General features: G+C 44.7%; 2 protein-coding genes across 3 annotated transcripts in view; one reads left to right on the top strand and one right to left on the bottom strand.

The window, feature by feature from the left end:
* INTS2 (integrator complex subunit 2) overlaps positions 1-15,748 on the bottom strand; it is a 39,102-nt gene extending 23,354 nt beyond the window's left edge. Inside the window, exons 1-12 of one of the 2 annotated variants that reach the window (XM_068120783.2) lie at positions 15,192-15,748; positions 14,937-15,072; positions 14,733-14,838; positions 10,213-10,326; positions 8,539-8,669; positions 7,502-7,705; positions 3,543-3,802; positions 2,494-2,619; positions 1,220-1,291; positions 996-1,110; positions 345-413; positions 64-198 (exon numbers count right to left, since the gene is read on the bottom strand). In XM_068120783.2, the coding sequence (XP_067976884.1) occupies positions 64-198; positions 345-413; positions 996-1,110; positions 1,220-1,291; positions 2,494-2,619; positions 3,543-3,802; positions 7,502-7,705; positions 8,539-8,669; positions 10,213-10,326; positions 14,733-14,838; positions 14,937-15,072; positions 15,192-15,484 (1,761 nt within the window). In that variant the 5' untranslated portion in view covers positions 15,485-15,748. The remainder of the gene's footprint in view (positions 1-63; positions 199-344; positions 414-995; positions 1,111-1,219; positions 1,292-2,493; positions 2,620-3,542; positions 3,803-7,501; positions 7,706-8,538; positions 8,670-10,212; positions 10,327-14,732; positions 14,839-14,936; positions 15,073-15,191) is intronic. The other variant, XM_068120784.2, reaches the window with a different exon arrangement.
* Positions 15,749-16,031: 283 nt separating this feature from the next.
* The window catches only part of PHB1 (prohibitin 1), a 6,876-nt gene continuing 6,723 nt past the window's right edge, over positions 16,032-16,184 (top strand). The window contains exon 1 of the mRNA XM_068120782.2: positions 16,032-16,184. This exon is cut by the window's right edge and continues 158 nt beyond it. The gene's annotated coding sequence lies outside the window, so the exon portion shown is untranslated.

The following is a 16,184-nucleotide window of genomic DNA, read 5'->3' as shown; positions in this document are numbered from 1 at the left end:
AGCATGACTACACGGAAGGAAAAAGCATAGCATGTATGAAGAGGTGTGACGTCGAACTCGAACCTTTATGGCGACCTTGTGCTTCGTGAAAGCTCGGCTGCGCAGAAGCTGGTGGATGCAATGCACCGGGAGAAAGCCCGGCATGGTGGCACTCAGACCGGGGGTCACAGCTACACGGGCTGCATGCGCGGTCACCACCTACATCACAAACATCAACAGTATAACCAGTACACACTACACATGGCACATTTTAACCAGGTAGCAAGGAGCTCGTTCGTCTGTGAGAACAATTCCACTGCTACAAGGAATGCAAATCAGCCAAGCCCCATAAACGGTTTTCGCACCTGCTCGGTGAAAATCTCCTGTGTGAAGATGATTTTCATCTTGGACAAGGAGCTGCTCTTTATGGGGATCTGTGGGATGAAGTAGGCAACAGGAAATAATAATAAGTACTGTTATAATCTCAAAGCTACTGAGATGTCACTCTTGTTCTTCATAGACGGAGAGTTGCATCATGGAGTGTTACCCTTGCGAGGGGAGGTCAAGTTAACTTTTCTGTCTGATAATAACCACTTGCAGATGTTAAAAGCCTGATGGGACAATTCGAAAATAAAAGTTCAGTGTGGCCCAGTACCCTGGATAAATATGTATCCCGCAATGGTGGCAAGCCACGAGTCAATAATGATGCAGCCATCAGGACAAATTCATAACCAAATCCTGGTCAAATATACATTTTCTAGACGATACAGTATATAGATTACTATTCCTTGTTAGCATTTTAAACTGGGCATCCCGTTTGCCAGCATTTCTTACTGATGCTACCCGCAGTCATGTGCTGCATGTGAAAGAAGAAGAAGAAGAATCATTTCAGGTGAAAAGGTACATTATGAACATATAACAGACATAACGAGGATGCTTGTATTAAAGTTAAAATCAATTCAAAACAGAAAAGTTACAATAGAAGAAAAGCAAGGTGAATTGGGTGAAAGTAGAACCTTCATGCCAAGCGTAGAGCACACCAGGTCGATGATGGCATGAAGCTGGTTACTGTGGAAATACATGGCCACGAGAAGCAGCATCTCTCCGAATGAAGCCGTGACGCCTGACACACTGCCAGGGCAACAACGCACAGTCATGGATGCATCTGCGGTTCACCACCGCCCAAACCGGGGATACGATCGTATATGGTGTGACTGTGGTGTCTGTAGGTGTGCTTCACCTCTCAAAGTAAGCTTCCTCCTTGATCATCCAGTTGAGCCAGCTGATCGTGGCCACCTCCTGCTGCTGCATGCTGCACCATGGTCCACATGGAAAAGTTAATTGTACTTTTAAGACATGTTGAACATTTCTTTCATGCTTGATTTTGTTTCAACCATCTCCCGACCGCCTCCCCTTTTCCCAAACAAAAACGGGATGGTACTCACGGTTTCTTTAGCAAAGGGAACAAGCTTGTTGGAGACACAGGGGTTGCCAAACATTGTACAAAGTGATAGATAAAGACAGCCTATATATCTCCACAACCTGGTCCTGATGATTCATAATAATAACTAGAACTGCCACTTTATAACTGCTGGCAGTGATGACCGGTTTCCTCCGCCTTCCCGCTTTCATACAACCCCACTTTCACATTATTATTATTTTCTCTCCATCAATGTATTCCTAGATGACGCTCAAGAAATTTCATCCTGATCGGATGAAGTTTTGTACTTGTCGAATTATGACGTCATAATGGAGGCACCTATGACATCATCATTCACATGGGTTATTCTCCATGGATTGTTCTTTACAATGAGCCAAGTCTCAATCTTTTCTACACAGCGTGTTTGGAGATATAGCGGTGCAAGCGACAGGTACTTTTGTAGTAACATAAATAAATCGGGCAACACAGTGTACGAGCCATCCCTGGAGAATGTTTCTTGTGACCATATTAATGAATGACATGTTTGAATTTCACCCTCCCCGCCCTTATATAGGTGAGTGTATTATAGGTACCCTCCTGTATTATTGTATTATATTGTCCTAGTGTATTATATTATTGTATTGTATATTATTATTGTATATTAGCCTCCTGTATTATTGTATCGTATTATAGGTACCTCCTGTATTATTATATTATGTCCTAGTGTATTATAGGTACCTGTATTATAGGTACCCTTATATAGGTACCCTCCCCGCCCTTATATAGCCCACCCTATTACCCTTTCGTGATCCATGAACATGTGGCCCTTTGTCACTAAGGTATTCCTTGAGCCTAGACTTTGGTATAAACAAAAATTATTGTTATTTAAATGATGTCATTTCAGTTGGAATTGTTACTGTACATCGTGTAATTGGTCGCTGTAATTAACAGTGGGTCGATGTCGACAACCATGAGGACGCACAATGCTCGTCTCAAAACTGAGAGGGCTTAGAGGCGTAATTATTCCACTGGACTGACGAATGCATGTTGATGGGAATGTTGTTGTAGTGAAGGAGTGCAGTAGTGATGTGTACCACACTAGGGCAGAGAAGGCCAGTAACATGGCGAGAGCCAATGAAATGAAACGAACACCGGCAGCAGTTGCAGGCGGATGGCTGGTAATCAACTCGATCAACCTCTCTGCTTCATCCTCTGTAGGCCTGCGGAGACCAAATAGGACATTCCATTAAAACGCTTTAAAATCTTAATTATAAACCTCCTGCAATCTGATCGGAATATTATCTGAGATATTTTGGCAAGAGTTGCATTTCCTTTAGCACAGTCACACTGTACCCGCGTCTCCACTCACAGAATCATGCCAGAACTGTCATTAATTGGCCAGACAAACAGGCTGGAATAACAGGACAAGATTTGTGCTCAACCATCGTTTTTCCCTAAAGTTGAATCGGACTAAAACTTTCATCCTTGTGTACTGCTAGCAGGAGGCACAGTATCCCAAAGCATGTTATCCTTCATGTTGGTTTGCAAAGCTGGCTGTCCTGTCTGCATTCTGGTTACAGTGGACGTTGAGGATCCTGTGCTATCTCAAACAGAGCAGGTCATTAGGTTCACGTACCATGTCTAAATTCCCCACCTGGATATTAAATGGGATATGCAAGTTAATTATAATGTTGATGAATAAAATGCCGTTAGCACATTGGTAGATGAAGTTAAATGGGGATGTGAATACACCGCAGACATGGTGGTCCAAATGTTCTCCTGTTTCCATGTTTGCATGAATATCCTTGTAAAAGCCACCATAATCAGCTTCGACTGACTAATACTCCTTCACACAAATGACCAATATTCGTGACTATCCCAAATTAGCGAGTTCCCTTTTTCCATCAAGAGCCCTAAAAGCGTACCAATTCCAAAATAAACTTTACAGACTGAACATACTGCCCTGCGCTGTAACATTATGCAAATGCAGCCAATTGGCACTGCTTCCTGGCCATCTTTTACTTACAGAGGGAGAAGCAAACTTTGGCTCCAGCTTAGAGAGGATTGGGGCTGCCGAGTGGAGACGAGGGGTTAGATTACAGAGTTGGTGTGTTGCCCTTCAAGTTAACTCATAAATACCCACCTTAACCCAGCAATCCCCATAAGGGCACAGTACAAGCGGAGGAGTGCGCTGGCACGAACTACATTGCCATCTCTGAGCACCGAACCCTTGGTGCCAATGTTCGTGCCTTCCTTCTTCGTCTCCTCTGTGATTCCTTCCATGCTCATCAAAATTTCAGCATCGGCGTGGCTATGGTGCTCGCTGGTCAGGATGGAGGCGAGCTCACCTAACAGTCGGTCTCGCATCCTCCTGAGTACAGTGTAACGAGCGCCACGATGGCGCTGTCAGGCAGAGCACATGGCTTTAGATTATGGCTTGAATATATACCGGGAGCCCAGGGGGGTCGGCCTAGCTGGAAAGTTAACCAATTTTCATGTATATAGCAATGGTCCATGTGCATGTCCATATAAGGAAATGGACGTCTGTCGGGCACATTGTGGTGGGTGTGGCCAAAAGGGCCATTAGACAGGAACCCCAAAATTGAGCTAGATCAGCTCTGTGAGTTAACCTGATGAAACCTACATGAAATAGTTCGGCATAGTCCCAGATATCATGAATGACCACTGCCAGACATTTTCAGTGGTGGGTTGTGCCCGCCAGACACCACCGAATGCCTCCACCCCCAAAATTGAGCTCGATCAGCTCGTAAGTTAACCCGGTGAAACCTACATGAAATAGTTCGGCATAGTCCCAGACATTTTCAATGGTGGGGTGTGCCCGCCAGAATTACATAACCGGTACTCCAAAATTGAGCGAGATCAGCTCATAAGTTAACCCGGTGAAACCTACATGAAATAGTTCGGCATAGTCCCAGATATCATGAATGGCCACTGCCAGACATTTTCAATGGTGGGGTGTGCCCGCCAGACTTACATAACCGGTACTCCAAAATTGAGCTAGATCAGCTCGTGAGTTAACCCGGTGAAACCTACTGGAAAATGTTCGGCATAGTCCCAGATATCATGAATGACCACTGCCAGACAAGTTTCAGTGGTGGGGTGTGCCCGCCAGACATCCCCAATGCCACCACCCCAAAATTGAGCGAGATCAGCTCGAGAGTTAACCTGATGATAATAAAATTGAGAATAAAATACTATGGAATAACAGCAACATAACTTTTGAAAATCAGATGTTTTATTTCAAGTCATGGGAAAAGCAGGGATTTGTAAGGTATAACACGTCATTTGTCGTGGGTATTATAAAGACGCTGACGTTATCTGTTTAATATAATACGTTGCCGAAACTATTATTTCCCTTTAAGTTCGTAATATTAAAGAAAGCGTTTCCGATATCATGGTTGGATAAATTGCATACTGCTGAAACAGGTATGGATTAATCAGGGGAACAATTTATAGAAATGTCAACTGGAGATGCTATCAATGTTTTAAACATGAAAACAAAACACTTCTACTCATTGATTGTAGAGAAAAAAAAGAAGAGAAAAAGATAGAACCTGATGTATTTAATCGTTGGCAACAATGATGAGCTGTGGTACCACGAGGTCGATGCTGACATCGGTACCATGTGGTTTTACGGTACCATGAGTGCCGCTGTAAATGGCATCCGATGCCATTGCAGTTACCTTTCGGTCGACTAACTTGTGTGCACCACTGAAAGTTAGTGTCATGCCACCAAGGAGGCATCTGAAGAACAGGTCCAGCTGTGCTGGTATCTCTGGCAGTGCATTCCTTCAAATTTTGGACTGTTGCAGGATTTGGGGTCTTGGTCTTCAGGAGCTGCATCATCAGAGATCTAATATGGAGAGCGGCCCATCAACTTGTTATCCTGTTCATACCGTTTAGAATCCTCATAAAGGCGAGCCTTGGCATCCTCTTCTGGAAGAGCAGAACTATAGATGAAGTTGCTTTTCCGAGGGTCTGCCAGTTTTATTGTGATTTTTTTTTTCTTTGAAATGGTCTTTTACCTTCCTGGTAAGATTTTGAGCTGTGTAGGCCTGGAGGTCTGCCCCATCTCCTCAGACACTGGTGTACTCCTCTTTGTACATGCAAGTAAATCACTGACTAACACAGATCGTTGCTTTCCGAGCACCTCATTCTGGATATATGAAAGCAGAGATGCAAATGCTCTCTTGTGGTAGGACTGAGATGAGCTCCCTTCATTGGGCCTATCTTGATCATCAGTCTTCCTCAGGAACTGGACACGGCATAATTTGTGGTATTCTGCTTCCTTTGCGATCAGGTCCACGCCACTCCGAATGAGACTCTTGATACGTTCGTTTTTCGAAGACTTTACCCGATGGCAAAGTGACTCACAACCGGCAACTGTCGCTATCTTCAGTCTGGGCTCCTCCTTTTCCATTTTTCTTCTTACGGATTTCGCCACAGAAAATACAAGTCCCTTTCAACAGGCCCTGCTGATCCGACTTGGGAAGGACACGGCAGCGTCTTGTTTGGATAGAAGCCTTTTTGGCAGTTGGTTCATCATCAGGTGGCAGGGGTTCTGTCAGACGCTTCACTGCTGTGTAATGCTTAAGACAAGAAGGGTGATAGCTGACAGTAGATTCGTGATCACTGCTTACCAAAATCTGTTGTGTGAGAATAATGCATTGTATTAACAAATCCCCAGAGCCACACTTTTGCTAACACCCATTATAAAAAGAAATGACTACAGTAATATTAAATATTAATTGAGAGGAATCAAAAGACATTTTTCGTGGTATGGGCATTAGCTTACCTTGAGAGAAATGGTTCAGTCACATGTACAAGAATGATCATAATGGTCCAGTCAGACACGAAAAATATATGCCTAAATTGCTCCCTAAATCAAGAAAAGAGCATAAATTCACATTGTTTAGCTTTAAAGTTAATGACCGTACAGCTAAGCATATAGGCTCCACTTGTAGTATATAGTGTGAGTAACCTTGGCTGCATAAGGTTCATTGACATGTCGATATCAGTGGATAAGGTAGGCCTAATTAATGGACAAGTGGCCCTCCATATGATGGATGGACAGCATCAGCAGTAAGGTGAGGGTACCTGAGGTACCTGATGGATTCAAAGGGATGTAGATGTACATGTACCGCTTTGCATCATCATAAACACACTGATTTTGAGTATAGTTACAAAGGAGAGACTTCTCTTAAATCTTTAAGTTTTAAAGCTTGATTAATGAGATAATAGGTGGCAGCATGATATCTATGGGGAGCAATTTAAGTAACAAAACTTACCTCTCATACTGCTTCTAATATCTTCTTGGATGTGTTGATGACTGATCATTAATAAAATGAGTTGGGTTGCAGTGAAAAGAGAACTTAACTACTTGATTCCTATTTTAAACTGACTATTTCCCACACATATACCGGTAAAAGTGTCACAAAAAGTAATACATGTAAAGTAACACACCTGGCACCTTGTTGTCCAGGATCTGGCTTGGTCAAATACATGCTATATTGATAATTGTGAGTAAATTACAAAGCCACAGAATCAAGAGATAAATTGGGCTTTTTCTCAGCTCAATCTAGCCGTCTAGCTCAATGGAGGGGGGTGCGGGGGGCGTTCGGGGGTGTCTGGTGGGCACACCCACCACTGAAAATGTCTGGCAGTGGCCATTCATGATATCTGGGACTATGCCGAACTATTTCCTGTAGGCTTCACTGGGTTAACTTACGAGCTGATCTAGCTCAATTTTGGGGTGGTGGCATTCGGGGGTGTCTGGCGGGCACAACCCACCATGAAAATGTCTGGCAGTGGTCATTCATGATATCTGGGACTATGCCGAGCTATTTCCAGTAGGTTTCACCGGGTTAACTTACAAGCTGATCTAGCATTATAATGGCCCTTCTGACCACCCACCAGAATGTGCCCAGCAGACGTCCATTTCCTTACATGGACATGCACATGGACCATTACTATATACATGAAAATTGGTTAACTTTCCAGCTAGGCTGACCCCCCTGGGCTCCCGGTCTAATACCACATTCCCATAAGCCATCCACATTCTTCCTTGTCATTCGTTCTTACCTGCTGCCCAGCACGAACGAACCCTCCAATCCAAATACGGACTCTGGAGCTGCTACCAAGCAGTAGGCCACTCACGAAGGCCACCAAGTCTCCTCCGGTACAAACGTCTGTCCACCCTGCTGTGTCAACCTCCTTGGTCAGCCCTTCGCCACCAAGATCAAGAGTCAGAGCCACTGCCAGGCTGGGTAATCGACATTCTTCCACCTGAGGAAGACAACGGACTATGAAGAATCATTGCGCACAGCACAACACCACAAACCTAGGGAGTTTAACACATCTTCTCCAAAGGAACAAACTCAGAGGAATGAGATGCAACCAGGAAATAACGGTAAGGTGCAGTCTTGATGCCATTTGATGAACTACCCTCAAACAGTGATGGCATGCTTTGATTTTTTTAAATTTCCTTTCCAAAACATTTTCGAACCCTAGTAACATCATTTCCATTTTAACGACATTGGGAAACTCACTCAATGTTTCACACAAATAACACTATTGTTGGTGGTGTCACTCGTTGGTGGTGGAGGTGTCACTCGACACCGTACAAAACTACCGTACAAAAAAAAGGAAAGACATCTATGTAGATCTTCACTAGCCCATGACCATTCCTTCATGGTTAGAGAAAAACTTGACACCCATTTGTAAAGTGACCAAAAAACATTGCTACTGCTTTGTTAATGGCTCCAATGAATCCCACCCTATTGTGGTGTCAGCCACTGTAGGTACATAGGCTAATGTCTTTCACGAATCAGCTGACTTTCACGAATCAGCAGCTGACATTCGACTCAAGGCGATTTGGGCAAGAATTTGCCATTTGTTCAGGGTGCCGCCCATAACTCGACTGCTCTTCACAAAATATATTATGGGATCTTCTAATGTCTACCAACTAATGCTAAAAGATGGGACACCCAGTTTAACGTCCATCCGAGGGACGACGGACTTTGTGATGTATCACCGAGCCTGTGAAGCACCAACAATTTATAGCCAGGTCTGCAATCGATACATACTGCCATAGAGCAGTAGAGCAATAGAATGCTTACTGCCATGGAGCGAACGTTAAGAGTCTCCGAGGGACGCATGAGACAAAGACGTCGTAAAGCCTCAACTCTCCGCTGAGCACCTGCTCCGTCCTCATCCTGCTGCTCTGCTCCACGAATAAGCCCCCGGCACACTGCGGAGAGCGAGGAATGCAAGTTTACGGGAAGGTATGTGTGCTGCACTTGGTTAAATTCATCAATTATACTTTGGTAGTTTGGAATACAGGGTTCCAAGAGGTATATAATGGTGTATATATGGTAAGCCTGCCAGTTGTATTTTAAATAGTCCACCTTAAAATGTTGGAGGGCCAAAGGCCATCTTTCATTTCATTCCTACCAGAGTTAGAGATGCTCAATGGCTGGCTCTCTCACGATGACTGTGGGTGTGATGTATGGCAAAGCTCATTTAGACTACAAAATGCTATTATTGTGTGGTGTCAGCAGGAAGTGGTGCTTCTTTAGCCCCCGTTGGGCTTATGGATTGGGTCTCGTTCACTGGCCGTCTGTGCGTGCATGCTTCCACAACCATAGCACGGACACGTATTTTGGCATAAAGACAATACATGATGGTACATACATATGTTCATGATTTTGTTTCACGGTGCGATCAAAGATCGCCAACTGGCGGCCATTTTAGTTGTGAAAAAACCCAATGTTGAACACGTCCTCAACCATTTCTCAGACATGCATTTACTGATCTTGTTAAACTTGGCAAACAGATAGGAATGATGGCTTACATATGCACATCATTTTTTTTCGAGGTCAGATCCAATATGGCTGACAGGCAGCCATTTCGTTAGTTAAACATGTCCCCAACCATTTCTCAGACATGCATTGTCCATTTTGTTCGAACTTGGCACAAGCAGAGTACATGATGGCATACACGTGCACCTCACTTTATTTCACAATCTGATCAATAATAATAATAATAAATAATAATAAATCTTTATTGTCCCATATTCAGGGAAATTATTCTTTGATGGCCCACTGTTGGCCGAATTATCAAAGATGGCCGACTGGTAGACTGGCAATCATTTTAGTTGTACAGCACATAAGACACATTTAAGCACATGTACATGAGAGTATACATATGCAGAAGATTTTGTTTTGTAATGCGACCAAAGATGGCCGACTGGCGGCCTTTAACTCCATACAGCAAAATTTCTAAAATCACAGGAGCTTTGACATTTTATGTCTTTTTCTCCTTGTTTATTTTTAATTCAGATGAGGTGAGTGTTTTCTATCCAGAGCTACCCTAAAACAATTTAAGAGTTAACTACAAGGTATAAACTGGCACCATAATTGAGGCTCGCCCAAACGCAGGAGGCAGACTACCCACTCCCTAAAGGCCATGATTGAGCCAGCTATGTTACCAGTGGTGACATAGCAATTCTCCTGAGGTGAGCTCAGTTTCCAGTTCCGCTGAGTCACAACATATTTTTTTGTTTTTGGTCAAAACACAATTCACAACTATTTGCCATTCCGCCATCTTTGTTAGCTTTCTTGCTGGTATCTTGAATTGCAGCAGGTGCATTAAAACAGGAAATGTGTGACTATGGGTGGAGATCATCAACACTACAATTCCTCAAAAATGAAAATCTACATACAGGTAGACCCTATTGGTTAAACTGGGACAATGCGCACTTGATGTGCACACAGCTCTGGTTACTTTAATACCTTGAGTAAAAGAGTCAGGCGAGTTGGCTACCAGGAGGCAGATAAACCAGGTACCATGATGGACGTGAAGGAGGGCTTCGGCCACCTCAGCCGTCTGCAACAAGGTGGGCAGCTCTGGCACAACAAGCGGAATGGAAACACATGCAACTGTTAAACCATGCCAAGTTCCTGATAGCTCTATATTTAAAAAACCACCTTTAGAGGCCATTTTTCCCCGTAAAGCGGGGGTTGGCATTTTTCAGGCACCGTGGTTGTTGTTGTTTTTGTTGGTCCCCTTTTTGAAGCAATGTTTTACAGCCGGATGCCCTTCCTGCCGCCAACCCTTTTTGTCGCCTTTTACGACAAACAGGGATTTACCAGTGAACTGGTACTCAATTAGCCGACCTCGGAAGGATGACAGGCTGAGTCAACCCCCCTGGCGTTAATTCAGCGATCGACCGGGATTCGAACCCAGGATCCTAGGCTGGCACCCTAGCCGCTAAGCCAACACCAGCTCTATATGACCTACAAAAACTAAAAGGTCAGGTTACATTATTTTCAAAATCTCACCTGTTTGTCCTGTACGATTTAACTGTGGTGAAGGTACGTTCGCCTTGTTATTCAAAATATATTATTTTTAAAACACAAATCCGACAACTCCGGCAAACTCGACATTCTTGTCAAGTGTGGGCTTGTAAGAGTTTGGATAGGAATTTGTAATTTGTTTAGGGTGCCGGTGATAACTCGTCTACTTCAACATACCAAATTACAGGAACAAATCCATGTCCTAATCATTGCCATTACGCATCTGGCGCTCAACGCCCAACAACCAATCACAGGATCCCAAATTTTGGGTAGAATAAGCAAGTTAAAGAAAACCCAAGAGGAAGAAGAAGTTTGCCCTCCAAAACATGGTTTATCTTACCCAGTTGAGCAGTACTCATGGGAAGGGGAACAGGATTGTTCTCACCATCAACCAGAAGATTGTCACATGGTGGAGAGTGGAGAAGGGAGAGAATATAAATGCATTCACGCACAAGTACAACATTGGATTGGCAACCATCTACGACAGCAAGGCCCAGAAGGACAAGTTACTGGAATTTTACACCAAGTCAGACACAGATAAAGCTGCCAACAAGTGCTGTACTTACTCTACACTAGCCAAAGATGGAGCAGCTAGATAAAGTTCTGTATGAATGGTTTGCTCTCATGTGTCCAGAGGGAGCGCTAATCTCAGAACCGATGTTAATTGAGAAGGCAAAGTATGTTTATGATCAGATGGGAGTCCATGGAGTCTAATCGGACGAAGGGCATGGAGGAAGTTTTTGCCAAGTGTCAGGTTCGTCGAATGCTCGTCAGATGAGGAGGAGGTTGTCGGTTTCTATACCCGAAGGAAAATATCTAATATCCAAGAAATTTCCAGTATGATGAGCCAAGCAATTGACGATAATCTGCTTCAAAGTTGACCAAAGGTGGAGCTGAAGAGTGGTGTGAAATGGACCGAGATGTTGAAGTGACCCATGTTATGACCGACTCAGAAATGATCGACAGTGTTGTTAGTCCACAGAAGGAAGTCGAACAACAAGAAGACGACTCGGAAGACTTTTCAACTGAACATACCCCATCACCTGGGCTACCGTAATGCTGGTAATGGTGTTGACATGCTTGTAAAGTTTGCTGAAAGGCAGGAAGCTTACAGCACTCGGGAAGTGATGCAGCTGAACCTCCTACGAGAACATTTCATGAGGAGGAAAGAAACAATGCAGCAGTCTGACATAAGGAAATGGGTCAAGAAAGCCTCAAGCATGGTATTGGCGAACGGTTAAGGTGGCTGATTTGAGATCTTAGGGTCCTGAGTTTGAGCCCCTGTAATTACACCAGGTGGGTTGACTCAGCCCGATGTGTCTGAGAAATGGACGTTGACACTTTGGTTTCGATCATTCATCAAATGGCAGGGTGCAGGCGAAGTTCCATGGGTGCTTTTCCTGTGTGGATGTCGACCGACACACACACACACACACACGATGTACCGAAAGTCATGAGCACATTTATTGTACAGTAAAACAATGGTACATGCAAGAAAACTGATATTGTCAATAGTAGCTGGACATACCAGATTTTTCTACAAAATCTCCAGAACGATTCACGCATTTCAGCCAGCGCTGCACGAGCTAAAAAAATCCCACTGCGGTAGAAGTTTGTTCCAACATTTCACAACCAGCTACGCACATCTATCTGGATGGACCGCCTCGTCGTTTTCATAGTGCTGGCCTCTCACATGACCTTTCAAGGCCCCAAACAGATGGTAGTCTGAGGGAACCAAGTCCTGACTGTACGGGGAGACAGGGAGCAATTCCTCACTTTTCTTTGAGATTTTCTCCAATGTCAGACACGCAGTGCAAGGTCGTCATGTTGAAGCATTGTCATGTTGAAGGATTACAACCTTTTTCATCGGGAACTTTTCCTTGAGCGTTTGAACGTAGCGAGCCATGTTGATAGTTTTCCACTTTCGGCTGGAAATCCACCAGTATGCATCCCTCGGCATCCCAGAAAATGGCTCCAATAACATTGCCGGCGGAGGGTACTCTTTTGAACTTCTTTTTGGAGATGTGGAGTGATGCCATTCCATGCTTTGCTGCTTGGTTTCTGGGTTCAAATGGAGGAACCAGATTTCATCATCAGTCACGATAAGAAACAGGAAATCATCGCCCTCGGCAGCATGCCGTTATTGTGATGACACATCCATACATGTTTTCGTGTTCCTACGTAAGCAAACAGGGAATCCAACGGGAACAAGCCTTCGATATCCCAAGGTCACGATCATCTCCTGTATGGCATGGTGTCCTATGTCAAACTGCACGATCTCCCTAACCGTCATCCTTCGGTTCTCACTGATGAGCGCATCAACTTTCTGCTCATTGCATTCAGCCGTGGCGCTTCACGGACGACCACATCGTGGCTGATCGGCGATGTCCGTGTTTCCGTCTTTGATGCGTTTCACCCGCCTTCGGGCACTGCTAGTGCCAGTGCAGGCATTTCAATACACCTGACTCAATCGGCCGTAGATATCTGCAGCTGAGCTGTTCTTCGTCACGAAGAATTCAATCACTGCACGCAAGCGAAAGGATACATCGACAGCCATTTTGTCACAATGGATTGTGGGAACACCAATGGAGTGCATCTCATGCGCCGAACCTGTTTATAGCCGGCGAAGCCGGTGTTGTGAATAAACGCGTACGTATTATGTTGAAAACCAGATTATGCTGGATCCCTTGGCTTGAGAATTCCGAAGCTGTGACGCACCAAATCGCTCAATGGAGGCCGCCATCTTGTGGATGCGGAAGTATGCATAACAAATTGAAAAAGGTTCAATAGGAGTTTGTTTCACCCGTCTTTGTTTGATTCACAATCTTATGCACCTCTAATTTGTAATTAAAATACTTTAAGACCAACCTCGGCCCGCACGGGCTTGGTTATCTTCAACGAAAATCGTCACCAAACACCGGAACCAATGAGATTCGAGCATTTGAAAAAATATTTCTAAAACCAAATCACTCAATGGAGGCCGCCATCTTCCGGATGCGGAAGTTTACATAAAAAAAATTGAGAAAACGTTCAATAGGAGTTTGTTTCACCCATCTTTGATTCACAATCTGATGCACCTCTAATGTGTAATTAAAATACTTTAAGACCAACCTCGTTATCTTCAACGAAAATCGTCACCAAACACCGGAACTAATGAGATTCGAGCATTTAAAAAAATTTATTTCAAAAAAGCTTATCACGCGTTTCGGAGGGTGAAAACGGCGTCAAATATTCTAAAACGGACGAAGAGTTATTTTTTAGAAATCTGGCGGCCGTAGGGGATAGTTTTTCACGGCCGGGAATATCCGAAGTTGACACGGAATTCACCGAATTAATCAAGAAGGAAATTTTATAAATTTTAATCTCATCCAGAATGCAAATGGTGTCATTTTGAACTAGGTACGGTACCTACTACACCTACCTACTACCAACTACCTAACCTACTGATGCCAGAGTGATGGGTAAAATAGTGGCAAGGGGCTTTGGCTTCGCCGGCTCATTGCGGCTTTGCAGTTGCGTACTAGTATTGGAGTGGATAGATGTTTCGCGAATAACTTGTGTTCTACTACATTCGGCACAAGCGTGTGGAATCCGCTGATGCTCGTGACCTTTGTTACGGCCCTCATAGATTGAGAATCCATTGATGAACTTATCATCCTGGTGCTTTGCATTGCATCATTACACAAGTCATCCTTTCAGGCAGGATGTCAAGTTGGTTGCCTCACCTGCACGCAGGTTCCCATAAGACATCAAATACCCCCATCACTAAACACATTGTTATTCCTCCCTTCTCCGTGCGCCACTTACACGTCCATGACACCACTTCATGGATTTTATACAAACAGAAATAGACCGTTTATCCAACTCTACAGAAATGCAGTTACCTACACAAAATCAGGGATTCAGCACCTGTCAAATAGCACCATAAACAATCTGCGGTGTGCTATTTGTATTACCTGCTTGCAGGATCGATATAACATCAGCAACTTCCTGTAGGTATATCTCGGTCTCAAACAGCTCTGAAGACCTCATGAAGCCGTTGTTCTCTCCTCCATCTCGCAGCTGCACAAGGAGGGTGTGAGCGACGTGACCGTCAGGATCAAAGGTAGGTAGCACAGGTATGAAAAGGTGAGTGCAAGGTATTCCGTAGTGAGGCTTACCTGAGCAGTGAGAGTGAGCAGTTCGCTGAGCACGAGCCTGAGACGTTGTGGTGGCTCATTGTGTTCGAACTCCAGCGCTAGACCCTGCTGGAGCTGAGACACCAACACGCTCTCCGTCACGCTGCCCACTTTACGCCTGAAATCACACGACACGGTCAAGACCACTCGGGTCACGGTCAAGACCACTCGGGTCACAGCGGGCGGACAGTCCGGCACGGAGACAGACACACATGGCCATGGACAAATAGTAAATACCTGAGAGCGAGCTCTTTGCGCGCGTCCTGCTCCAGCACGTGGAACTCGATGGACAGGAGTTCCACGACAGCGTTTACGGGCTCCAGAGCTGAAAGCAACCTGAGGATGTGCTTCTTCTGCGAGGCCCAGGCCGGACTCTGATCGGCGGGAGCGCACAGGGCCAGGCGGACGAGGCACGGCAGAAGGAGCCGCAGCTGCCCGCGAGGTAGGGACCCCAAAGCCGTAGCGTCTGCCTCAAGCATCGCCTGGAATGCTGCAGGACTTGGGAACAGGAGGTCCTGGCACTCCGCCATAACTTCAGCAACTCCTTGATCCTGTCAAATGGGCCTCCAAATGGACCGAGGGTAAACACCGCGCATGAGGGAACCGTTTGGCAGCCGAGCGCCTCAAAAACGCGCGCCTACCGATCTCAGGTTCTCAGCGTGCAGATTCGCGTCAACATAGGATGCACATCTACCCCATTATGGAGGAACAACATACGTTTGAATCTGTGTACGTAATAAATATATACCACTTTACACGTGACCAGTGTAGAGCCCGAACCACCTCGACAGAGTGGGCATTTGAACGCTGAAATCAAAATAGAGTTTTCTCTGGTTACCTCAGAAAGCTGCTTTATCTACATCTGACTTATTTCTCTCTGTACAGTATCGGCAGACAGCTATTTTCGGTCCCACTTCACACGGCCATTTCGGGCGGTGTATTGGATTTGGTCCCTCGTGCCGTCTCACTGGTCTTTCACTCCTTTGTGTCAAGTGTGACCGAAATACGGCACATTATTAGTTTTAATCGAATTTATAAGCTCATTTTGAATTTATAAGCTTACTGTGATTAATAAATGCACAAGAAGTTACTTTCATTTATTTGAGGCACGTGGTACTTCCTGTTTGTAGAATTTATTTTATACTTGCACGGGTAGTGTTCATTCTTGTTTTGCCATCTTGCACACAAAGTGTGCTCGAGTGTTAGTGTTAGTGTGAGTGTTGGTGTTGG

This window comes from Myxine glutinosa, chromosome 6 (genome assembly GCF_964187855.1).
Source record: "Myxine glutinosa chromosome 6, kmMyxGlut1.1, whole genome shotgun sequence".
NCBI lineage: Eukaryota > Metazoa > Chordata > Myxini > Myxiniformes > Myxinidae > Myxine > Myxine glutinosa.
Note: the sequence above shows the minus strand (reverse complement) of the source record. Positions and strands in the feature narration are given on the sequence as shown.